Below are 26,410 nucleotides of genomic sequence, written 5' to 3' on the forward strand. Positions count from 1 at the left end.
TTCAGATGCTTTTATCTGTATCCTAGCTTATCTGTTACTTAGGAGTATTTGATTTTGAATGTTACACCACTAAACCTTAAAGTAGTTTCACTGAAACACATTTTTGTTAAGGTATTGTAAAAAATGTTTTCCATTTCATTCAAATAATAGGTCCAGCAATGTATAAATTTGTGAAACTTTTGTAGGAACTTCCAAGAGAATACCTACATATGGAATAACTTTATTGGACTTTCATAGACTCTTACCTATTAAATATAATGTCCAAATTCATGTTCTCATGGTAAAAGTTCCCGTATGTCCTTCCTAAGGACAGAACTTAGACATTTGGAATTCTGTAGTAAGCCAGTTATTAAAACTTGTTTTATGTACAGTCATCTTTTCTTGTGTAAACATCACCCTTCACCTGCAAGGCATCTCATAAATTGTATGGGAACATTTCCTTAATGATAGAGTTAAATGTTAACATAAAAACGTAATGTTAGTGGAGCAACTAGGTCCAGTTCATACTTGAAGAAACACATGTTTCAAGATCCTATAGTATTTTATATTGAGTTCTAAGATGATTCCTACCCTGTAATCTTATTCCAGGTCTATAGATCATAAGGTTGTCTAACCCAGGCCAAAATTTCCATCCAGCTATTTTAATTTCCATCTACTTCTTCATATGAAGCTGCCTTTTAAGTTTAGTAATTGCAGGGAGAACATCCAGGATGGAACCTACTTGTGCTTACTTACAGAGTTTTTATATGTGAAACACTAAACCAAGACCAAGATGTTAAGTCTTTATTCTTCTGCTTCTCATTCTTTTTAATATGCAAAATACTGAATAGTTACTCAAAGAATATTAAGCTCTCTAGGATTCTAGCACTATGCTGCATCGTTTATATACACCAACATGGCTACACCTCAGACCTCCTTAGTTTCTGGAATTCAAGTCATCTAAATAATTAGTCTTTTCTGGCTACATTTCACTTTCTGTTCAGGCCAGACTCTGTCATCAGTCACTCAGTGAAGCTCTTATTAATATCCCAGCTTGTCTCTCCCTTGCTTCCTACATAATAATGTCAAGCCCTAATCCTTTATCTACCACGACTAGGACTCCAGGACCGCGGGGGGGGGGTTAAATGGTGCCTGGAGCCAAAGTAATATGTTTATGCTGCCATTTGCAAACACTAACATCATTGTGGAGTCCCTACTGACTGGTTCTTGGCAACATAGGTCCCCTTCAGCCTCTCTTTTGCTATGCCCCACGCATCATTCACTTTTTGCATCTTTGCTCTTGGGCTTGAGAGCATCACTGATGAAAGTCATGGGAGCCACACTGACTTGGCTCAATACCAAGTCATGTTATCTAATTTCAGCTAGGTCCTTATTATTCCTGCTGCGTATCCTGGCTAGGTCCTCTCCTACTATATTTCCCCTGAGGGTAAACTCAAATCCTCCCTACTGGCTTCAAGTCTGTAATGTTGCTGGGGGCAGGGGGGAGTACTTTTTCCCTTTTCCTATTATTTCTTCCTATGTGTCTGGTCCTTCCATTAGTGTCAAACTCCTGGCCTCTCTCCAACCAGTTATTTATTCTTGAGGAGGACTCATTTTCTGATAGGAGTTTTGGGACCAGGAAACCAGCATGGTTTTCTCTCTCTTTGGGAGCCAGCTACTTGCACGGAGCATGGGTTCTCACTTTGTCTTATTCATATGGTAAGCTTAGTGGCGAAGGCTGACTCTGCCTGTGAGAAGGAGGCCGTCGGGTGGCTAGTGCTGCTTATGACTGAGTGGGTAAGTCTAATTCTGGGGTGTGTATTTGGCAAGAACTGAACCACACACTCTAGCACAACATTTGTTGCTAATAAAGCTGATATGTTTTTTCTCTATCTGCCTGATGTCTGTATCTCTCTCTGAATTGGCCCTCAAAGTCAAGTAAGAAACAAGATTGTCATTTACTAGGCAAATTAAAACTTCAACATTTAATCCTACTCCTTCCCCACCATCCAAGCAACTCTTCCTCCTATTAATTTATAAGATCAAGACATTCAGATGGGATCTTCTCCAAACCTCCCACATCACCACATGTTTGTCTTTCTCTGACTTTCTGTACATCAGAGGAATCTCCCACCTCCTTTCTAAGACTGATCTCTCTTTCAGGTCCTCTTCAGTTCCTATCTCATTTCTCTCCTTCTTGTCTTTCTCGTAAGGGTCTCTATCACTAGCATCTTCTCTTCCTGGTCATTTAGGCAGAGGATGCCAAATAAGAAGATCTCAAGGCCCTGAATTGCTGATTTCCTATCAACCCCAGAGGAAACTCAAGACCTTAACCCAGATCCACAAATATGATAAGAAACCTCTTAACCCAGAAGGTTTTGGGGGAATCCAAATGTGATATTATCGGTTTGGCTAGTCTAAGACCCACAGATCCCCTTAAGTACAGGACCAACTACATCTAAAATGTATAATTCACGAGTTATACCCACATCATTTGAAATATCAGACATATAAAATAAAATTTATGTAAATAGATAGAATATATGAAAGAGTAAAGAGGAGAAAATCAGGAGGCAATGTACATCACATATTCCAAAAACCTACAGCAGTATGCTTGTTCTAATTAAATATTATTTGGTGCTAAGCTTTCTTGAAGCTGTGGAAAAAAGGAAAACACACTGGATTACATAATTCTCATTGTTTGAGAAAAGGAAGTTGAATCTCTGACAAAGTTTTCTCAGAAAAGATTCTGTCCAACTCAATTGCTCTTGAACCTGTGAACCCGTGATAAGGGATGCCAACCCACAAAAGGAACGATGTGTTCAACAGAGGCGTTGCAAGAGACACAGAAATGACCTTCAAGCTCCAATTGATAAGGCTGTATGTTACCAGTTATTAACCTGGTATGGTGAGAATAGAATATTTAGGTTGACAAGTTCTACCTTGGTTGTGCTGGCAGAAGTTATTTATAGAATATTCTTCTCCCACCCGCCATCTTAGTTATCTGATACTGTCCCTTTGAGCAGAGACAACACATGCCAATGTCGACACTAGTTTTGGTGTTGCTGCTATTAAGGATTCTTCCTGACAATTATGGGTAGCAGAATCTTTTGCATATTGAGATTGTTCCTGGTTCCTAGTAGTAAAACCAAATTTTCGAACCTAGAGGGAGCGTAGTTGATCTCCTATTTGATATTCCTGGAGGGAACTCATTGAGGATAGGATAGAAATTTGCATTCAAATCAGGAGATGAACTTTTAAATCATCCATTCATCCAAAATAGCAGCTCCTGCTATGTGGAGATGTGTAGTCTCTGGAAATACCATGGTGAACAAAATTCGAACATGGTCCCTGCCTTTGTGGAGCTTAGAGTCCAAGGGCCCTGACCTAGTCTAAGGTGTGAAGTGGTCAGGGAAGTTTTCCATAAGCAGTTGGCATTTGAGCAGAGATCCAAAGGATGAGCAGGCAGTGGGAACAGGATGTGCAAAGCCCCTGTGGCAGGAAGAAAGTGGTGCCTTTGAGGAAATGAAAGAAGGCCAGCAAGACTGGAGTACTGAGCATGAGGGGAGGACAGTCTAGGGTGAGGCTGGACAGACAGCACGGCCTTGAAGGCCTGGGAGCAGTGGCAGCCACTGAAGGGCTTTTAAAGAGAGGTAGTGGTGAGGGATGCAGGACCTGGTTAGAGTCTATCCAGTGCAAAGTGTTAACTGAAAACTGAATCATATTGTAACTCTCTTATTGAGGGACTAAAGGTTGGATCTTACAAAATGTTGAAATTATATGATAAAAGTAAATGGTAAATTGTTAGGATTTTGTATGTAACTTTCCAAGCTTTAGGGGAAAGCCATGAATTTTGTTTCTGCACATAAGCCCTCAAACCACCCTGCCAGGAGGAGCACAACAAATGTGTAAACATGTGTGAACACATTTGTAAGACTGAGTCATGAAATCGCTGGCCCAGGTTTTGAAAGGCACCCAGACCACAGAGAGGCCAGGACAGGACTGCTGCCGAGTGCCTTTCACAGACGCCCACCCCTAACAGCCCCTGCAGTCTGAATGGTGCTGGTGATGCCACCACTGAGAGAAGAACAGGAAAATCATTAAATGGCAAATGGTGATGCAGAAAATAAAAACAATCAAATGTACAAAGAAGACAAAAAATGGCAGGAATGTCAGAGTATTGAAAAATTTGATTTTAAAAGCAATCACTGGTATTAGAGGGCCGGCCCCGTGGCTGAGTGGTTAAGTTCATGTTCTCCTCTTTGACGGCCCAGGGTTTTGCTGGTTCAAATCCTGGGCACGGACATGGCACTGCTCATCAAGCCAGGCTGAGGTGGCATCCCACATGCCACAACTAGAAGCACCGGCAACTAAAATATACAACTATGTACTGGGGAGATTTGGGGAGAAAAAGCAGAAAAAAAAAAAAAGATTGGCAACAGTTGGTACCTCAGGTGCCAATCCTTATAAAAAAAAAATCACTGGTATCAAAAGTTAGGTTAAAAATAACTAATTTTATTTCGAGTCTTCCACCTTCTTCTTTGCTCCTCAGCTGTCTTGGTTAAGAGTGAAGGAAAGCTACCTTCTCCCCAAACCTCCTCCCCATTTTGTCTCTGCCATTAACCTGTGATTCAGCCAAGAAAGGGTCAACAGAGGGGCCTGGAGGGGCTCCCATCACTGTGGAGATCTCAGCCAAGGGAAACGGGAAGTAGCATGTTTTTACTGCCCAGTACAATTTCATTCCTATTACGTGTGCACACAGCCCCAAGAGGAAAATGCAATTTGGTAGTGACCTGATAACCACATTCTTGGAGGCTTGGCCCAAGAATGGCAAAAATCCAAACAATGCTGGGGGAAGGGGGAAGGGAAAGAGGCAGAGGGAAACAAAACACAATTTCCATTGTAAATTACTGGCTGTGATTAAATTCAAGTTAATGTCTAACCAGAAAGTGGAAATTTTAGATTATCAAAATGGGGGTCCCTTATCTTTCTCGTGAAGAAATAATTTTTATATCTTGAAAGCTTAGTAATTCCTATTAAAACAGCAAAGAAGTGTTTCAAAGTTTTATTGAAAATGTACTTTATTAAGCCAAAAGTTGGTGCAGATAACCCTTGAATTTGACTGGCTGGATTACAAGGTGGCTAGATCTAGGAGGGGAGAGGGGCCAGAGACCTCGTCCCTCCTGTGGACTGAGGCAGAATCACCGGCCTGAACATACGCCAGGGTGACTTCACGGTGTATCATGAATTCTGGTGTAATTGTTGGGCCCCTGATTGGGAATTGTGTGCTGAGATATTTTTTTCAAGTCCTACCATGTTATTACGTTTATCAATATACACACATATCTGCATCAGGAAACTCTAATTCTGAGTTCTCAAGGATAGAATGATGAACTAGAATCCTCTTAGGCATGCCTCCTCCATACTCATCCTTCTACCTGCATTGTGGGTTAAACTCTTTGCAACAATGTTTTATCAATTATCACAATCTTTAACAAGCTTAAGTTGCTTTTATTAAGTGATAGAAGTTCTCAAAAAGTATATGATTAAAAAAATGTAGATAGTGCAGGTTTATTATTCACATCTACCCTTTGCTGGTCGCTCTTTCCCAGCTGCAGGAAGAGCAATACTACAAAGTCTGGAAAATGTCGCTCTTTCTGTCTCTCCGGGACCTGCCTTCATTTGCTGATTCACGCACACATGCGTTCATTCATTTCACATTTATTAAGCACTACCATATGGGTGATGCTGATTTTGCTGGGTACCTGGGATGTAAAAGTGTCTGAAATACAGACCCTGCCTTAGTTTAGAGGTTTCCACCCTCACGGGGGACAGATGGCTTTGCCCTTCCTGTAGTTCCTGGTCTCATGGGAGCACAGAGGAGGGAGTCTTTACCTCTGCTCTGTGAGGCTGGGAACAGTGTTGGGAAGGAGCACCAAGAGCATCAGGTAGGATAAAGGGGTCAGTCCCGAGGGGAAGACCACCCTCGCAAAGGCAACATGTCAAGAGCAGGGAGAAAGATGACTTCCTCAGCCATTACACAGCTCTACAGCTGATTGTTGTCTCCATTAATGCAGGGTATTGTAGTAAACGCTCCCACTTGGGGGACGGGCAAGAACTGTCAGGGTTTTTTGTTTTGTTTTGTTTTTGGCCTGGAATATTTGCATAAATGTCATTATTCACTTCTATACGCAATATACAATCATCACCTAGGGACTTCCACAGTATTTCGGGGGAAAACACATAAGGACCCGAAGTTTGAATAAACGAGAACTTGGCATGAATGTTTAAATGAACTTTGGCATCCCCCTTAGAATGGGGCAGAGGAACCTGAAAACCCTTGGCCCACTGCCGGGTAGTGGCGACGCGCTGGGCGCACCTCTCACAAGTGACGCGGATGCGCTCGTCACTGGACGACTGCTGCTCGTCCTCCTTCTCTTGGAAGTGCTCCTGCACGCACTGCTCCTCGAACTCATGCAGTCTCTTGAGCTCCTCCTCGCTGAGAAACAGCTCTGTGTAAAGGAAGAAGGTTTGCTAAGTGAAAAACAAGCCATATCCGTGAAGAATCAATTTAGTTGCGTCATTGCGAATTTCACGACCCAACCTTAATTAAGCTCCTTTCTCCATCACTTGCAGGCAGTTCTCTGACTACTAAGATTGTTTGTTCCACAAAGAGAAGTTGTAATAAACAGCAATTATCTTTCCACTAGAGCTCACTTTTTAACACAAAAAACAAAATTACAGCTATTTGAAAAATGAAACCAAGTACTATTTTCTGCAAAACCTTTTGCATATATTTTATGGATAGACCCAAGTGTACAGCATTATTTTCCCATCCTCTTTAGATGCAATAAATTAAAACATTTTGAAAGGAATATTGAATTTATATGGAAGAGTTATTTTCAAGACCTCTCCCAACTTCTGATCTCTTCATGAGTGGGCTTTCCATAACACTAGTTAGTAAATTAAAACTAGAATGAAATCAACAGAAAATGAGAAGCATTCTGCAAAGAATAGCAGTTGGACTAGAGCGTTGTGTTTTCATACATTTAAGTAGTTTAATGAGATTTTCATGAGGGGGTCCAATTTGAACGCTCTTTTGAAATTATCCAAGATAGAAACGAAAGAGTCCTGCACATACTCAGTCCACGATCCTGTTCGTCTTGGTCCCCTTCTCTTTTCTTCCTACAGCGACCACTAAGACGCATAATGATTATGTAGATGTGGCTTAAAATGATCATTGGTGGAGGGAGGACTGGCCGGTCATGGAATGTCATAATCAGTTGATAGCGCTGGAATTTCCACACTTGGTTGGATATTGACTTTACTTCAAAGAAGGTATTGCTTTAAAAAGAATAAACTTTTAGTTAGTTATGTTACTTTGTATTGTGATTTCCCAGGGCAACCAGAGTTACTTGCATTGGAATGAAAATACACAAGGAAATGGCCTTTTAGTGCCAGTTAGTACTGACTTCTAGATCACCCTGTCTTTTGGTTTATCAATGTGGATCACCTACACTCAAGGACATTTTATTCACATAAATAATTAAGAATTAAGCGTATTAAAGTTGCCACCTACTGCTTTCTTGAAAAGCCCACTCTGCAGTCTACTGACTCATATGCTCAGGAAATTTCACTTCAGAAATTTAAAGGTATGAGCCATTCAACTAAGCATTTTGAACTATTTAAACTTTCAATTCAGTAGAACAACTAGTTGGCTACATTTTTTTTTGTAATGGAATTGATTATCGAACTTTGATCAAAAGTACATTATTTTGGATGCTGGGAGGTACAATCTTTGTCTTCTTCCCATTTCCAACGGGAGGCAGTAAGCGCATGATTGTTGAAAGTTGGAATCCTGGTGGAGCATGTTGTCTACTGACTCGGGGACATTGGAAAAGCCAGTTAACCTCTCATGACCTTTGTTTTCTCATCTCTCAAGACAGGAGTTTGAAGCAGATTCTCTCCAATGCCCTGGCCAGCTCTAAGATTCTATAGTTCCCTGAAGGACTTTTCCCTTTTATTTTTTGTCTTAGAAGCTAAAATAATTTTCTCAACATTTATTAAGCACGGTCACATACTCAACACATCATCCTAAAACGCACAAGGTTTATAAGAAACTTGGTTTTATAATTTAAGCCATTTCTTTCCTAGGCCATTTTATCTTCTATTCTCCAAATGACAAGGAAAATATTTTATATAATGTTACATTAATTGTCTTGTGGTCTAGTGGTTAAGATTTGGCACTCTCACTGCTGTGGCCTAGTCAGGGAATCATACCACCCATCTGTTGGTTGTCGTACTGTAGTGGCTGCATGTTGCTGTGATGCTGAAAGCTATGCCATGGGTATTTCAAATACCAGCAAGGGCTGGACAGACTAAGCACAATGGAGCTTCCAGACTAAGACAGGCTATGAAGAAGGACTGGGTCATCCACTTCTGAAAAAATTGGCCAGCAAAACTCTATGAATAGTAGCGGAGAATTTTTTAATACAGTGTGGGAAGGTGAGAGGTTGGCACAAAAACACTGGGCATGGGTCTCCTCTGCTGTCCACAGGGTGCTGGGAGTCAGAATGGACTCCACAGCGCTAGAAACAAACAGTAGTTGTCACAGCTTGTGAAATTAACATTGCTTTCTGTGCCTCTGATAATGAATTAAACGCACAACTCAATAAAATCTTCTCTACTTGAGGGGACTTTCATCTAAGAAAATATTTTCATTAGATTAAAAAACATGCTAAAGTATTAAAATACTACCCAAGAATAAATTTAAATGTATTTGTCAACTCTTGATTTATGAATACATTAAGACTGATTAAGTTTAAACAAAAAAGACTGCAAAAATTCAAGCATTTAAAAGCCCTAGTGAAATTCTGTGTAAGTCCATGGCAGCTTGGGAGAGTTCTGAGATAAAACTGGAAATTTGTAAAGTAATAAATAATAAGCACACTGTCATCAGCCGTGACACATACTTGAAAACTGCAATGAGCAGGTTCACCAGCAGGATGTTGGCCACCAGGAGGTAGCACGCCATGATGGCCGGAGTGAGCCAGGCGCCTGGGATACACGGAGGGAGCCGCTTGCCGTCCTCATCGTACTGGTTGTCACCACAAGGAGCTGAAACAAAAGTTTGTCTTGTTGTGCTTGCTTTTTACATGGAACAAAAAGAATAAATAGTTCACATATGCCATTAAATGACCTATTTCTTTTTTAACATGATTTTTTTCCTGGTTTCATAAACAATAATTTGCCATGTGAAAAATATCAGTTCATGCAAAATGGATAGGCAACTCATTTCCGCACTCAGAGATAGTCGTTCTTTACTTGTCATATTTGTAAACATTTTCCCATTTCTTTATTGTGTTTTGACATAGAGAAGTTCTTAATTTTTAAGCAGACAAATCTGTCTCCATGGTTTCTTTCTTTGCTGTTATCCAGTAGAAAGTTATTGTGTCCTCTAATTATTTAGCATTATCTTATGTTGTCTTCTTGGTTTCACTTGTACATTAACTTTGAAAATAATTTTGTTGTGGGGCAGGAGGTGAGGGTCCCCTCTGCTCTCACATCTGTTATTAACTGTTCTGGGGCCATTTTGGAAAATAATTTTTTTCTCTCTGCTCATTTGAAATGCCACTTTGATCATAGGTACCTATTTCCTGAAGACAAAACTAGGACGAACCCAACAGTGATTAGTGAAGTAATAATCATAAATTTATAGTCTACTTACTTTCAATTTTAAAAAGTATTGACATCAGAGAACAAGAGAAGCATTTGAAAGCAGTATAAGACTATCACTAATTAGCTAAGGAAGAGACTAATTAATACACACAATTCATGGACTAGAGTCATCAATTCTGTGTAAACTTACGATTAATTTCCATAGCGTAGACTATATAGCGATTGGAAAGCAGAATTTAATTTTTTTTAGTTGTGGCAGGAAGGCAGGAAAGAAAATAAGATGACAGTTGAGAGAAAAGTAAAACAAATGATTAACAACACAAGAACTGTTTTGCTGCAAGAAATGCAAAATATTCAAGCTTGGGAGCTACAGATTCATGCTTGGAAACAGTGACCTATTTAGAAGAAATTTTACACATTATTAATTTTAGGAAATACATATATGTTTCATGAATATTTATTTTACCATATGTTAGAAGCAATAGCTAAAGCTCACTAGTTAAAAATACTGTGAAAAAGACATGAGGCTACTGGCAGATGATCATTTTAACGTACAGATTAGCCAATCAAGCATTCCCTATATCCCAACACAGACACCTCGTAAGCACAAGTAAATGCACAATTATTATGAAATGGTCAGATCACGAATCAAAAACCTACACTTCATGGTGCTACTGAAAATAGCCTCAAGTTTACTGCTTTATCTTTTCTCATTACCCAATTTAATAAAAAAATATAAAAATACTACAACTTATGTCTGGATCCAGGGACTTTTAGCATTTATGTATGTTTACCTAAGCTAATATTCTTTTGAAACCAAATTAGATTTTTATGTTCTGGCTTTTACCAAGCTACAAACACATTCAATAATTGACTTTGAGATACTTGTGATAATAATGTGTTTTGAATCATGTTATAAAAGCTAGATAGAAGGCATTGAACGAACTTGTTATCAGTCTAACCTAATGGTGGTAGATATACTGACAACCATGCATTTCATACGAGGGAAGGATGTTCAAAACCTATTCCCAAGAAGCAGAACACTGGAGGTGGTGGACATGCTATTGTACCTGATGCTTTATGATAGGGCACAATATGCAAAGGAAAATATTGTTGCTGATGTGAAAACAGAGCCTCGTTCATTGGTGGTACATTAGCTGTCCAGGTGAAATAAGTATAAAAATATTTGAGCTTCACTTCCCTACAACACAAGAGACACTGTGAGCTACAGGCTCAGCCTGGGGAGGAGCTGGGGCCTGCATTCCCCAGAAATCCATGAAGGATTGCTGCTCATTTCCTCTGCTAACGTCCAGATTATTGTTGATTAAAAAAATAGCACTCCAGAAGTGAAGAGGAAATTGATAACTATGTGGAAAATGGGCTTTGGTGGCTTGAAGAAAAGGATGACATGAGGCACCAGTCACCCTGTCACGCTCACCATCTCATTCTATTGGAATAAGACTACCAGGTCTATCTTGGAGTGGAAAGAGATTTAGGCTGAAGAAAAATTAGGATATTGGCATTGGGACTACATTCATGCGATGGGATGTTCACTAGGTCCAGCTAAAGTGATGTGAGACTCTTTCAGAATTCTATTAATGACTTTTAGAGTAGAAGAAATGACTGATGTCTCAAAAATCTACATTTCATAATCTGCACACATTCCTTCATAAAATAATTTGATGCCTATGGAAGAATAAAAAATACTTTATTTCCAAATTAACAATTGCTCTTCCATTAATTTGGAGCTGATCATCTGCCTCAGAAGCAGGGAAGAGAATCTTACTATGAATTCTATTCTTACGGTCTATCTGGTCTGCAAACACTTCTCCATAGATCATCCAGTAGGGCATGTAGAAGATGTTTCGGGCCAGTTTCCAAGACGGCTCCTCATCTGGGTGCAAAATGGCTTGACGGGCTACTCCAAAACTCATCAGCACAACCAGCATGATGACCACAAAATACAGCATGTCAATCATCTGAGTAGAGAGAAAATGTGTCTCTTACTGTCTTGATTCATGGTCCAAGTTTGCCTGCTTCGTTATATTGCTCTCCCCAAAGACATCATGAGTGTTTAATTAAGATGAAGAAGGCCTCTTTGCCTTCTCTCCATCTCATCTTACTAAGGAGTAAGAGGAGGAGATATCTCGGGAGGTAAGAAGATAATGAATTGAGTACACAATGATATTTATTCATTCATTATACAATTGCTGAGTGGTTACCATGAGCAATACTCCGGTTACTATGGATACTGAACTGGTATAATTCCTAATTTTGAACATTCCTGAAGACGAGGACCCTTGTGGGCATAAGCTAAACCATATATCCCTTCACTCAAAGCCACTTGCCCTATAAAGAGTTATTCCTAAACTTAGGAGACTTCCTTCCTTCTGGCACCAGTCCTCACACTGAAGCTATTTTAGGTGATGTGAAGATGATCTGCTAGTTCATTTTTAGTTTCATATTCTATGGCTTGTTCTGGACAAAATCTTGCCATGGATTTGTCTTGGCCTAATCACATGAACTGCCTTTGTCCACTCCAGGCCAGAGCACATGAACTGAAGACTAGAATACAAGTGACGGAATGACCCTGGGCCCCTTTATCACTGACTTCCAACTCATGTTCATCAATTGGATTTTATTAAGTTATTAGCATGCAAGAGAACTATGTATCTTAAAACAAAAAACATTTCCTGTAAGAAATCAACTGCAAAGGAAAGACGAAATGAAATCTAATGAAGCCATGCCCAAGGCCTGGTCTCAGGTCCTCACTAGAGCCTCGGTGTCTTTAGTTACTCACAGGGTGTCAGTACTAACCATCTTTCCAATCATCATCACGTAGGGTCCCAGATACTTGTTAACACCAAAGATGTCCAGGACGCGGATGTACCAGAAGATGATATCCACACAGTAGATGACTCGGCCGTAGCCCATGTATGGCTGCTTCTGTAGGCGAAGGATTGCTCCAATCATGAACATGGAAATGGCCACGAGATCCGTGATGTTCCAGTACTCCTGAAGCCAAACCTTTATTTTCTGGCTGAGTTTGCCCGGTTCGGACATGAGGATCTGAAAACATGCCAAAGAACAATAAACAGGAAGTGCTCTATTGGAAGCCTCGGGCTCCTTAGAATCTTGGAAAGACAGGACTGGTGGAACATTCCAGGGCATCTGGTCCCCCTTCCGGCTCAAGACCTTTAAACACTAATCTTCTCTGGCAGAGAAAGATATCTAGAAAGGGAAATTCCACAGAATCCTCTGTATTCCTAGATTCACTGTTTCACAAACTCTCAGGAAATGCCTTCTAAATTATGTCCTCTGGCTATAATGAAAGCAGCTGCCTCTTGATTTCTTTTCCAATTCTTGGGACACATGCCTATTGGCCCACATTTAGGAATTAGTCCAGGAGGAAAACTCTAGAGCAGAGATGAACCTGTGTGGTCCTACAGAAGAGCAATCCAACCAGTGGAGATGGTAGAATTGAGCTAGAAAATGTTTCTTGGCCAAAATTCCTTTGCAACTTAGATATGAGAAGTCAAGGGAAAGTTGAACTCGATTTTCTCCTGCTTCGGATATTACCCTTTCAAAATCACCATGATTGAAAGGATACTGCCTCAGAGTAAATTGAGAATATTGAACAACTAGCAGCATGGGCACACACAGAGTCATCCCCAGGGACACAGCTGTGGTGTGCACCAGGGTGGGGGTGTGCTGTGCCGGATGGCACCCCTTTAGTTAGGGGGACTCTGGGTAGGTCCCAGGGACCACAGGGGTGGGTTGGGGTGGTGGCTACATATCGGCCAACACAGAGAGGATTCACTAGTTTCACAACCCATGCACACTGGCTGATGGCTGCCCTCTTTGCTATAACTGGAGGAGAGCTCCTGGAGTAAAGAACAGTGTCTTAGTGCACGGCTGAGGCTCATCAAGATCATGGTGACACTAGAGATGGTACAACAGGCCACTTGGGGAATCCAGTTCTAACATCTGCAGAGTCTGAGTGAAGCCCAACTAGAAAAGAAAGAGGAGCAGTAGAAGGAGATGGGTTGTAGAATTTGGATTTGACACTCTTTTGGTTTCTCAGGTTCTCATTAGATGGACAGCATCCAACTCACTTTACTGGGAAGAAGTTGCTGGTGATATTTTTTTTCAGTTCAGTGAAAGAGGGGTCAATAACCATTGCAAAATAATAGTACTGGTTCTATATAAGTTGGAGAAAGAATATGAAATCCTGCTGTATGCTTTTTCAGTTAAAGTGCCCTTTTTCTTGGATATAAGTTTTCTCTTTATAAGCTAATATAGTGCATTACAACTTGTGGTTAATATTAGGAAGAGAAGTAGCCGGCCCATATTTCTACTGCCACCTGCAAAAATTGCCCTCTTGGAGTTACACGTTAATTTTAAGTCCTCTGTGATATGAGTCATGCATGAAATGGTGCCTGTCCTTTTTCAACACTTAGTTGAAAATCTTGTTCCCTCTGTTTGCAGCAGATGCTCTAGTGGCCTGTGCAGACACCCTGGTTGCTTTCACCAGCTGGGTGTGCCCAGGCCCCATCTGCTGCAGGTGCTGCTGTTCAGCTCCCACTCATCCCATTGGGCAATTGGAGCTGCCTTTCTTGTAGGTGCCAATGACTGGCTGATGTGGGTACAAGACCGCTCCTTTCGTTCAAGGTGGGACAGACTCAACAGAGTCTAGTATACTCAGAGTCCCCTCTGAGCATTAGGCCAGGGACAGATCCCACTGAGACCACACCTGGCTCAGCTTCTTCTCCGCTCCTGGACTGCCCCCCTGCTCCCTCTCATGGCTCTCCTGAGAGCCCTCCTTTAATAAATCACTTGCACAAGAATCTCCATCATGCACATAGGGAGCCTGAGCTAGGACAGTGTGGTTCAGAGTCTTAAGTTGCAGGAAAAATGTTATCTCTTGTCTCTCTCTGTTTCTAGTTTCAGCCCCCAGAAAACTGAGCCAAAATTTGTACCCGGTTGTCGTAATTGGTTTATCTCAAGTACCTGGCAGGATTTACTGTTGCTTTTATAGGCGCTCAGGTCTGTTTTGTTTTCTTTTTGGTGAGGAAGACTGGCCTTGGGTTAACACCTGTTGCCAATCTTCCTCTTTTTGCTTAAGGAAGATTGGCACTGAGCTAATATCTGTGCCTGTCTTCCCCTATTTTGCATGTGGGTCACTGCCATAGCATGGCTTGATGAGTGGTGTAGGTCTACACCCAGGATCCGAACCTGTGAACCTGGGCCACTGAAGCAGCATGCACTGAGCTTAAATCACCATGCCACTGGGCTGGCCCAACTCAGATCTGTTTTTATTACTAAACATCATTTATTTTGCCTTGTGTTTTGATTTGCAAGTTCAAATTCAGTTGCAAGCAGAGGCATATAAATCTTAAGCAAGGAAATGGAATAAACTTGGGGTTGTGACACCTCAAAAGAAAAGTCCCCTGGCACTTATGATTTGCAGAAAATGTTTTTGCAATAAGAAGCTATAGGTGAATTGAAGTCAGTGGTTAGCGGGTCTGGGGCAGGCCTCTGGAGTAATCACCTCTCGTATTTTCTCTAAGGCCAGGCTCACGATGTAGGAGATGACGATCCACTCCTGGAGACAGGGCCAGCGGTCCATCCGCACCAGGATGACGTAGTTGAAGAGCAGTAAGTAGCCTAAGTACGATATCTGACAGACCGACAGAAAAATGGTTAGCAGTGTTTGGGGAGATAACACGTGCTGGAAAACAAGCGTTGAAACTCTATTTTCGGGCTGACACATCTTCTAAAATAAATTTTCATTTCCAACCAGACCGATTCATTTAGAGGAAACCTTCCGCTCCCGTCGCAGGGCAGACAGAGAGCTTTGAGGCCAACTGGGAGGCACTTTATACTTCAGCACGATATGGGCGCTGACGTGTCATTTTCTAAATGAAGATGTATTTGCTGCTTTTATTACTTTCGTGGGGGAAATTGTGAAGTTACACGAAATTATGATGATAGGGAAAGTTTTAATATTTTACTGGTGTGTCTTCTACCTTCCTGGAAATTGGAAAATGTGCTTACACCTTCTGCCTCAAAAATGTCCCTCTTGAATCTTTCCACTAATCATGGACGTGGGAGGTTAGAAGGGAGGAGGAGGAGTTGTCTGCACACGCACACCGTCCCCTCAATTAGCATCGACATGTCTGTGATATGCTGTGGCCATAACAGGCTCCCTGTTTTTGTGGCAAGAAAAGGTGTAGAGTCTGGAGGTGTATGGGAGTGGGGTGAGGTAGATGGGAGTGGCATGAGGTGGAGGGAGGTGGCCTGAAATTGATTGTCTGAGGCTGATTCACTGTGAAGCTGAGGAATCTTCAGTTTCAGGGCTCCTCACTGGCACAGGCCCCTTCTGAAGTCTTGGGGTGGGGGTGGGTGCGGAGGGTGTGCTGGCAAATGTGTATTTGTGGTTTGGCAGACTTTTTTTTTTAAAATCACCCCTCCTCATTGTATGAGCTTTACCAGGATACAGTTAAAATCCCTTGTATCCACTGTTTACTCCTTGCAGAGGATTAGAGCCAGACTTCTCAACGTTGAGCTGTATCAGAATCTCCTGGAAAGCTGTAAAACATGCGATGCCTTCCCCCACGGCCAGAGATAACATCAGAGGGTCCAGGGTGAGACTGGGGCTCTTCGACCGCCTCTACAGCTGCATCTGTGCTGAGCTCTCCTGCAGGCCAGGCGCACCCCATTGTTCAGCTGGTTCTGACCAGAACAGGTGAGCACCAGTGGTTTCAGCGCTCGCCAGTTGTGGCTGTCTAAAGGTTGGGTGTCCAGGTCCACGGTCCACCTGGGTCCCCATGCAGCTCCCCAGGTGCTATTCCCCAGAGCTCTGCCTCTGGCCCTGCCCACCCTCATTCATTCCCATCCACGGCCTGGGACCCTGCTCCTTGTGTCCCATCACCTGCTAATCCAGGCACAAATGGAACCACAGGGTTGGAGCTTGCCTGGCGTGCACTGCTGCTTGGTGCTTGGACCTTCATGAGTAGTCTTGTCCCCTCCTCCAGACTGAAATGGTTGTGGGAGCTACTACGTGCCTGCCACCCTTGCTGGGACCGCCTGCTACTAGGACAGTTTCTCCTACAGCCTTCCCATCTGCTCAGGTCTCCACACCTCTCTTTTCCCCCCATCTGAGGAAGTCCCAGCGTGTGTCAGGCCAGGACTGTGCTTGTTAGGGCTCGCCACACTCCTGGAGCTGTCAGGACACTGGCCACCAAAGGGGGATGCAGGAAAGGGTATGGCCAAGTGGGTCGGCTTGGTGTGCACGTTAGAGCGGACAGGACTTCATGTGCTCCCCTATTCCAGGAGTTTATGATTGGAGTTCAACCACACCCTGTAGTAATCCCACCAGTTTCATGAACAAAATGGCGTCTTTGAGTTTGCTCTTTAAATCACTAGTCATCTTTGTTCATTTTTAAATGAAGCTATATTTCACTGTTTGTATTGCTAAAGGCATTAAAAAATCCTTCATCTTAAGCAAATAGACTAAGACTATTTTGCTTTATGAAATGGCGTATTTGGGGCTAGGATGGCCACGTTCCTACATACATATAAACATGTGACAAGATATCTAGATCTAATTTTAGTTGAAGATCTGTGTTAATCCTAGTTTCATTTTCATAATTCGTTTTAATTCAGTGATTTTTTTTTAAACGCTGTTTTAAGCTCTTGATGTTTTTCCTGATTCTAACATATCTGTGTTCAAAACACTCTAAATGGCAAATGCTAATAAGCAGGTCTTACTGTGTAAAACCAGAACTTGACAATGGGAGCATTATAGAATTCACAGATCTTCGTGCCAATGGGAATACTTCTTTGCTTTTTGTGCTCATTCTCTTCATCCCCCTTTCTGGAGCCAGCATCTGCATTTGCATCCTGGAAGACAGAACACAGTGCAGTTGCTAAGGGAGAAATGCAACATACTCCAGCACAGTACTTAACAGACAGGCGCCTTTAAAAATAAAGAATTATAAAAATTTCTCCAATTACTGCGGTTTCTAATTTCATAGTAAGAGAAATCTCAACAATTTTGAAAATGAGCGTAAATTAGTGTTGTTATGATTAAGGTTATCGCTGACCATAGTCTCCTCTTCTTTTTCTTTGCCATCTTCATTTTCCTTGGATGTTTGATATGAGAAGTCATCATACGTGCGAAATTCCAAGAACAAGATGGTGGGGGGAAGAAGAATCCCCATTATAACCTATGTATGATGAGAAAAATAAATTTTTAAGCTATGACAATTCTTGAAAATTTTCCTAGTATAGGTAAAATTTTAAAATTATAACCTTCAACATTACTCAATAACCTAGCAGCTCTGAAACAGGTTTATCTCTGCTCTGATGTTCTGTGGCTTATTTGGTTTGATACATTGGCAAAATTGCAGACAATGAAAAATGTAAGAACATCAACCAAATTGTTTTAGATGAACAGCAAGCAGAATCACGTGGAATCTTGACTTAAAAAAGCAAAGATCTTGCATTAAATTTCAAAGTAGGTAAGTCTTTACATTAAAATATAATATAAGTAAAAATAAATAGATAAAATTTAACAATACCTCTAGTGAAGTAGATAAAAAATATTTTATACACAAATAACTTAGATGTAAATGTGAATATATGGACCAAGAGTTGGAAGGCAAATGTGACTTGGGTTCAGTCTAGACAACAAAAGGATGCCGTGGCCCGTAGATGGAAAACCTTCTTGTCATTTTTATCAGTGCTGTGCTGTGTATCTCCAATGCTGAAATCTGTTCTCAGTGTTCAGTGCTGATTTTGGAAATATTCCCTCAGTAATCCATTATTAAGAACAACACAAAATGGCTATTTCTACCACATATTAAAAATTATATTATGCTATAAAACATCAGTAATTAAGACAGTGTGGTACAGGTGCATGAATAGACCAAAAATTGGAATAGAATAGAAGGTCCAGAAATAGATTCAAATACACACAGAAAATTAGTATATGATAAAATTACCACCTCAAATTGGAAGAATAAAAATGGACTATTTAGTAAATGGTATTGAGAAATTGGGAGATCATCTAGAAAGCATTTAAGTTGGATCCATATCTCACACCAGGATAAATTCCATCTAGCTTCAAGATTTTATGAAAGAAAAAAATGTAAAACAACTAACAATAATCACATGAGAATTCTTATAAATGGGAGGGTGGGAGAAGGCCTTTCTAAGTATGCCCCCTAATCAAGAAGCAATTGTATTTTGATTTAAAAAAATGACTAATGAAAAAAAGGAGCAATCAAAGGAAAGATCAGTATATTTAGTACTTAGAAAAAGCACAAACTTCTGCACAGCAAAAAATGACATAACTAAAGTAAAATACAACTCATGGGAAGACATATTTGCAGCTCATGTGAGAGGCAAAGGGCTAATCTTTCTGATTCAAAAGGAGCTCCCAGAAATCAAGAAGAAAAACTCCACAACCCAGCAGAAAAATGAGGCAAGGCTATGAACTGAGAGATATTGGTGCTGACAGGACAATGAGCTCACCCTCTCTCGTAGTATGATAAATGCAAAGTAACTACACAGAGATGTTGTTGTTTACCATCAGGTTGGAAACATTCAAAAGTTTGCCCACACACTGTGTTGGTGAGACTGTGGGAAAGCATACATTCCCCCACACTGTTGGTAGAAGTGTAAATTGGGATGATCCCCCAGAGGGAGGCTTGTCCAACCTATCAAAATTGTATATGCATATCCCCATGGGGCCACCAGTTCCACCTCTGGACATTTATCTAACAGATACGTGAGACACGATTTGTGTCCAAGAGCATTCACTGTGGCAGTGAGTACACCACCACAAGATGGGAGAGACCTCCATGCCTCAGTGGGCACTGGCTGAATCAACTGTGGCATCCTGCAATAACGGAATACAACCCAGCTGAGAAAGAATGTGGGAAATTTCTATGTAATAATAGGGAAAGAACTCCCAGATTAAGTAAAAAAGCAAGGTACAAAACAGGGAGTATACCAACTCTTGTGAAAAAGAGGACACAATGAGGATATTTATTTGTAGTAGCTTTATATATGGAAGGATACACAAGAGACAAGTACCAGTGGTTGTCATGGGCGGGATCAGGGCAGTTGGGGGACAGGCATGGAAGGGAGACTTATCACATCCTTCCAGATAGTGAAAAATTTTTGAACCATGTGCATATTATATTACCTATTCAAAAAATTAAATTACAAAGAACAATCCAAACAATCCCTGATTTAAAATAATTATATTTTTACATTGCAAATTTAGAAATGCTTTGAAGGAAATTCGATGCTTAAAAATATTTCTACCTTTCGGTATACGTAATATTTAAAAGAGGTGTTACTTTAAAAAAGAAGGAAATGATAGCAACTTTCTTGGATCTCTTTTTCTCAATTTTATTCATTAATATTTAAAAAATTGAAGTAATACAGGCATGTGGTTGGAAACTGAATAGCCTAGATAGACTCGTAGTGAAAAGGGAAGGTCTCCTGCCACATCCCTCCGCTTCTCAAATCCTGCTCCTGGAGTAAAAACTCTTGTAAACCTTTTTAACATAAAATAAAACACAGATACGAAAAAAGCACAGCAAACAAAGGCGTAGATTAAGGAATCATAAGGTGGGCATCCTTGCAGTCATATCCGGGTCATCAAATTGGCCAGTGTCAACCACTGGAGAAGCCCCTCCATGTACCTGGTCCCCATCACAAACCTCCCTCCAAAAGGAACCACCATCCCGACTTTTGAGGAACCAATTCCGTGCATTCTTTTACATCTTTATCACCTGAGTGTGCGTCCCTAAACCTGGATGGTCCAGTTTGGGTGCCGCAGGCTACATGTGCTCCTGAGAACTTGAAATGTGGCTAGTCCAAGTTAGGATGTGCTGTCAGTGCAGAATACCCACTGGATTTTGAAGACTTAGTACAACAAAAGAACAGAGACTGTCTCCTTAGTGATTTACTATTCATAACATGTTGAAAGGATGATATTTTGTATTTACTGGCTTAAACATATTAAAATTAATTTCAACTGTTTCTTCTTGACATTTTACAATGTACTTTTAGAAAAACTTTTTATAACAAAAAATTTTTACTTTTTGTTACTAGAAAATTTAAAATGACATATGTGGCTTGCAATTTTTTTCTTGTGGACAGCACTGCTACAGATGCTACAGCTTAATCTTGCCCTTTACAATTCTGGTATGCTTTTAAATGTTTTTTAATATACATATTTCCTGTTGGTTTATCTGTTGAAGAGCTAGAGGATTTGGACCTGTGGAGTTGGTCACAGAGTGGATTTTGGGGATTGCAAGACTCGTGTGCCATTCTAGATGCTTCCCCGTCCTCGTTATTTCCTGCCAGTTGGCAGTTGCATGCAGAGGCCTGACCAGACCCAGGTTTGAGCTCTTTGGCGAGACTGTAGATGGTGTGTTCTCTCATCAGGAAGCAGATTGTCCCTCTTTTGATGTTAGCAGCCACTGATGCGCCATGCCAGATTCATTAACTTGCTGGGTGTTGAAAATTGGTGATGTTCTAATTCTATCATTTGTTTTCCATTTCTTAGTTGGAATAATTTTACAAAGAGGCCTTCCCCCCATCTACTCATAGTACAGTTCATAGAGGAAGTGCAGGATAAATGCTTGATTCTTTCCCCTTATTTACCTGTTTTCAAGATAATGAATTGCTGTCCTATCATCTACTTAAGGCGACTGATTATTTTTTTTAATATTTAGTTATGAACTCACGGATTTAAACATGTTTGATATGCTTCAATCCATTGCTATTAGCAATATTATTGAAAGTCAAATTGTCCCATTTGGGGCAGTAGAAGCCTCTTCAAGTTGGTTCCTGGGTCCCCCTGATCTGAACCTACTGCTTTGACAGCTTGTTTGCCATGTGGTATGTCAAGATGTTCCAGGCTCATCTTGTATATTTCCTGCTCCAGACCTGCACTCAACCATTTCTCTGAGAAGTTCTGGTATCAGTTAGTGGGAAATGGTATTTCAAGACCACAATCTGGGCACTATTGTTCATTGCTTTTAGGTAGGTCATTGTTTCTAGGCTTTTCATTAGTAGAGCTGGAATGAGTTCATATTGATGCTTCCAATTAAGCCCTATAGTCTTACTTACCCTCTTCTAGATTACACCTGTATTTCCTTTTGTTCCACATTGAGTCCTAGTTGTTAAGGCCAGGCGGGATGATAGAACAAAATAGCCATCATTACTCTGTTGCTTTAACTTTATAGCTTCAGAATAACAATGGTAATACTACTACTATCAATTATGATTATGGAAAAGTTACAATTTTCTTTTGCATATGTGCTCCCCATTCTTCCCTCATTTTTTGAATGGTTGCATTATATGTACATTATCAGAACGTATAGCCATTACATACTCAGCACTGCAAGTAAATATATATCTGTCGCTCGCTATTGGTCCTTATGCTGATGCCTCTCTGGTTATTTTGCTTCTTGGGAAGCTCATTGTCTAATGGATTCTTCAGAAAGGGTGCATAGGAACAATATTCCTTTGGGTTCTTGTTACCAACAGGTAACAGTTTGTGTGTACCCTTTGTATTTGACAGTCGCTTTTCATAGATATAAAATCCTTGCCTCACATTTTCTTTCTGGGACTATCTTTATACGATACACAGCATGTTTTTTTCCTGATATAAATGATCGTTGTTGAAAATCTGATGATAATCTAATTTTCTTTGCCTTATGAATTCCTTGTTCTTTTTTGACTGGGTGCCCAAAGAGTTTTTCTTTTTCATTAAAATTTAATAATTTTATTAAAACGTTGGTTGTTCTAGGTTGATACACTCAGGTTCACAATGTGTTTTTTAAATATATAGTTTCATGTCATTTGTCTTTAAGGGAAACTTTTGAATTATAGTTTGAGACAGTCACTTCTATTTCTGGTTTTAGCTCTTATTGATACTTTCGTATCTTATATTGCTATTTCTTTGTTAATTTAAGTACTATTGACATTCTATTATTTTAAATGAGACTTTATTTCATCCTACCCCCTCTCACTCCCATTTTTAATAGCCACATCAGTATTTTCAGTTCCTACGAAGTTACCTTTGTAACTTTACATGATAGACTGAAATCTTTCTCTCTTTTTCCAGCACATTTTGATAGTCTTGATTCCCATTTTATAGTGTGGGGATATCACCACTTTCCCTTCTCCCTCCACCACCAACTTTCCTCAACTGTACCTTTGTTTTTATATATATATTTTTAAGATTGGCACCTGAGCTAACATCTGTTGCCAATCTTCTTTTTTAAAATTTTTTTTCTTCTTCTCCCCAACGCCCCCCAGTACATAGTTGTATAGTCTAGTTATGGGTCCTTCTGGTTGTGCTCCGTGGGACGTCACCTCAGCACGGCCTGATGAGCGGTGCCATGTCTGTGCCTAGGATCCGAACTGGCAAAACCCTGGGCAGCCGAAGCAGAGCACGTGAACTTAACCACTCGGCCCGCGGAACAGCCCCGCTTTTCTATTTTCACAATTGATAACGTTTGGATTCTGTTTAGGAACCATATTTAAATCTTCAATGCTTTGTCTATGGGACTATTCTAAAAGCTGAAAACCAATATAAAGCATTTCTATTTTTATCATTGTATAAATACTGTTTGTTGCACTGCGTCAAGGCATGCTATGATTACAGTTTTAATGTAGAATTCTGGTGCCGCTAAAGGGACATGTTTGTAGCATTAAAGGTCAAATTTTTTTTTTACGCTCTACCAGTTGCTAAAATCTTTCCAATTTTTAATTTGAATCATAACTGACCCTTAACTTTTCCGTGCAGTTTTATGTTTTTCCTGAAATTTGGTTCTGCTTATATTTTCTCATTAAGGACTTTCTTGTTAAGGATTATAAACTATTTTTGTTTCTGTAACCTATATCTCTGATACTTTTTGCTTCTTAGTCACTCTGTCTGTTTATTGGAATCCTTTCTGTTCTTCATGAGGACTTTCTTCTTGGATCTCACTTACTCCTTATACTCAGTCTGACTGCCTTCGCATCCTGTTGCACAGCTTCCATATGGGGGTTTTAAAATGTGGGGCTTGTTTCTCGCATTCCACATCTCCTTTTTTTCTTGTAAATTTTACCCTTCTTTTGGTGGAATAGCTGCTGAAGTAGTTTTTCTGAATAGGTATATAGAAAGTATATAATTTGAATCTTTACCTATGTTAAATAGATATTTTATCCTCATGCTTAAAATAGCAGGACTGGGTAAAAATATTCCAGGTTCCAAATGTTTTCCCCTCAGAACTGTAAGGGCCTTGTTCCAGTGCCTTCTGGGTTACAGGATTATTGATGAAAAGTCTGATGCCAATCTGCTTATCCCTTTGTAGGTAAACTGTTTTATTTTCCTTAAAACCTTTAGGACCTTCTCATTATTCTTGGTATTCTGAAAAGTATTTATTGATTTATATCCATGGTTATATATAACATCAGCTTAGTGCATTATATAGAGTTGGACAGTTAGGCGTAACATTCATATTTTAAAGAAATGAAGTTCTTCCTATTTTCTAGAACCATGCTACACAATGAAACATCGATTGTCTTTTCTTTATCCTCATAGCAATACCATGAGATAGAAGTAATATTGCCACTATGGAGCTGGGTTATCTAAGATTAGAATCTCTTCTTAAGATAACCTATTAGTTCACAGAAGTAAATAGCAGATTTAGCATTTGATTGCAATACAATTTTCTCCTCACTACAGCTTTTTCAAACCCTTTTATAATTTCATATTCTCTCATAAACCCCTTGTAATGAAAACATTGCCAAATAAAATAGTATCACACAGTTTGAGAGTTGCGAGGGAAATAGAGTTCAGGTGCCTGTTTAATGGTGGGCAGATGGCCTGTCCAGGGGTGCGTGGTTAGTTAGGGTAGGCTCCCAGCTTAAGCCAGGCACGCTGATTCGGTTGGGCTCTGGCATTAGACCGCCTGTGTTCAGGTCCTGGACCCACGCCTTACCAGCTCAGATCCTAGCAAGTCACTTAATCTTGAAGCTTCAGATTCTCCATCTGTAAGGCAAGGATTGTCATGGCATCTCCCTCATGGGGTTGTTCAGGGGAATAAATGAAATAATCCACAGGAAATGCTTAGCTCAGCCAGGCAGAGGGTAAGCTCTCATAGATGTCACTTGTCATTATATTGTCCTTACCGGTCTGACGGTCACGGCATGCGTACCTTTAGGCCAGGATTTTTCCTCATGCGCAGCCGTCCCATCCACATGTCGGTCAGCAGCATCTGGCTGCAGGTGTGAGCAATGAAGTCCCGGTGTTTGGCTGCAACAGCCAGCTTGAGGCAGGTCGAGTTGCTCCAGTTTTTTAGCTCATAGGTGAGCAGTTTCATGGCGATCTGCTCGTCGTGCTTATAGGATTGGTCCAACAGCTCCACAGCCAGCTGGCCAAAGTCTCTGGAAGGAAAGAAATGGAGTCGGGGTTGAAGCCGCGGTGGCCACATGCCCTTTGTTAGAGAGATGCGTCCACAGGGACATCTGGAGCCACGGAACATGAAATCCTCAATTTCCCATCCTCTGCAAGCAGGAAGCTGATGGGGTACGTCCCCAGCAGGGGACAGCTGGGGCCAGGGCTCCATGCTCAGTTATGTTGGGGGCTGACTGCTCTTGCTGCAAATGGATCTTTAGGTTAACCCCAAATCTGCCCCTTAGTCCCCATGGACACAATTTCAAGTGTTCACAGAACAGGAATGCAGACAGAAAGGACAGCAAAGGAGTTTAAAACAGCCCCTGTGGGATTGGAAGTCAGAATAGTGGCTACCATTTGTGGAGGGAGCAGGTAGACATTGAGAAGGGACACCAGGAGGGCTCTCTGGTGCAAGTAAGGTCCTGTTTCTTGATCTGGGTGTCAGTCATACCAGTGTGTTCCATTTGTGAATAATCATCAAGCCATACGTTTAGGATATGTGCCTTCCTCTCTATGTGAGTAATATCTCAATAACACATTGATTACAAGAGAATTCAACACTCTCTTTGCTATGGTAGAGACAAAGTCCAGTTGTCATGGGGGCCTAAGAGCTGGGGGCAGGGGAGGGGGAAGTAATGGGAGCCAGGGGTGGGGGATGGAAAAGGTGACACAAGCTGGATTGTGAACATAAAATTTATTCTCTTTTCCACATGACCCTGATTCAAATATTTAATGATAGTTATAAACATTCCCAGTTCCTTCAATGTCTTTTCATGGAATGTGGTTAAGATAGAGTCTCATGGTGATCACCTGTCTCTGTTTTTGTTTCTCCATTTTACAGAATATTTTATTCCAGTTACGAGCTGGTGGAATTATGTAGGGGGGAATGCCTCCTCTGTTCTCTGAGAGTCATGCATTCTGCAGTACCTTCTGGTCTCAGATTCTGCTGCAGGGGGACACGTGACCTTGGGAGTCCTCCAGGAAGCAGAGGGATTGTGTTTACCAAGCCACTGAAGCAGGAGAACACCTCCCCATGTATAGACAGCCTTGAATACATGATGCTTAGAAATCAGCGAGTGATTTTAGAAATCGAGTCCAAAATAAAAGCAGTGTGCCTCAGAAAACAAAGATGCTAGGTGTTGGCAGGGTTGCCTATATGTGACTCAAATTCATGTGTCTGTAAAGTTGTACTAGGACTTCTGGTTTCTGGTTCTGCACATAAGGGGTTTGGAAGTTGCCACTCCATCCTAATAACAAGTAAAATGTTGAACAAACTAA

General features: G+C 40.8%; 1 protein-coding gene across 1 annotated transcript in view; it reads right to left on the reverse strand.

Moving 5' to 3' along the window:
- Positions 1 to 26,410, reverse strand: part of TRPM1 (transient receptor potential cation channel subfamily M member 1) — a 103,522-nt gene that overhangs the window by 15,128 nt on the left and 61,984 nt on the right. Inside the window, exons 18-26 of the mRNA XM_070496799.1 lie at positions 24,894 to 25,122; positions 17,766 to 17,888; positions 17,431 to 17,562; positions 15,209 to 15,337; positions 12,475 to 12,726; positions 11,462 to 11,636; positions 8,952 to 9,096; positions 7,121 to 7,323; positions 6,359 to 6,491 (exon numbers count right to left, since the gene is read on the reverse strand). Of these exons, the coding sequence (XP_070352900.1) occupies positions 6,359 to 6,491; positions 7,121 to 7,323; positions 8,952 to 9,096; positions 11,462 to 11,636; positions 12,475 to 12,726; positions 15,209 to 15,337; positions 17,431 to 17,562; positions 17,766 to 17,888; positions 24,894 to 25,122 (1,521 nt within the window). The remainder of the gene's footprint in view (positions 1 to 6,358; positions 6,492 to 7,120; positions 7,324 to 8,951; positions 9,097 to 11,461; positions 11,637 to 12,474; positions 12,727 to 15,208; positions 15,338 to 17,430; positions 17,563 to 17,765; positions 17,889 to 24,893; positions 25,123 to 26,410) is intronic.

The sequence above is a fragment of the Equus asinus genome, chromosome 2 (assembly GCF_041296235.1).
Source record: "Equus asinus isolate D_3611 breed Donkey chromosome 2, EquAss-T2T_v2, whole genome shotgun sequence".
NCBI lineage: Eukaryota > Metazoa > Chordata > Mammalia > Perissodactyla > Equidae > Equus > Equus asinus.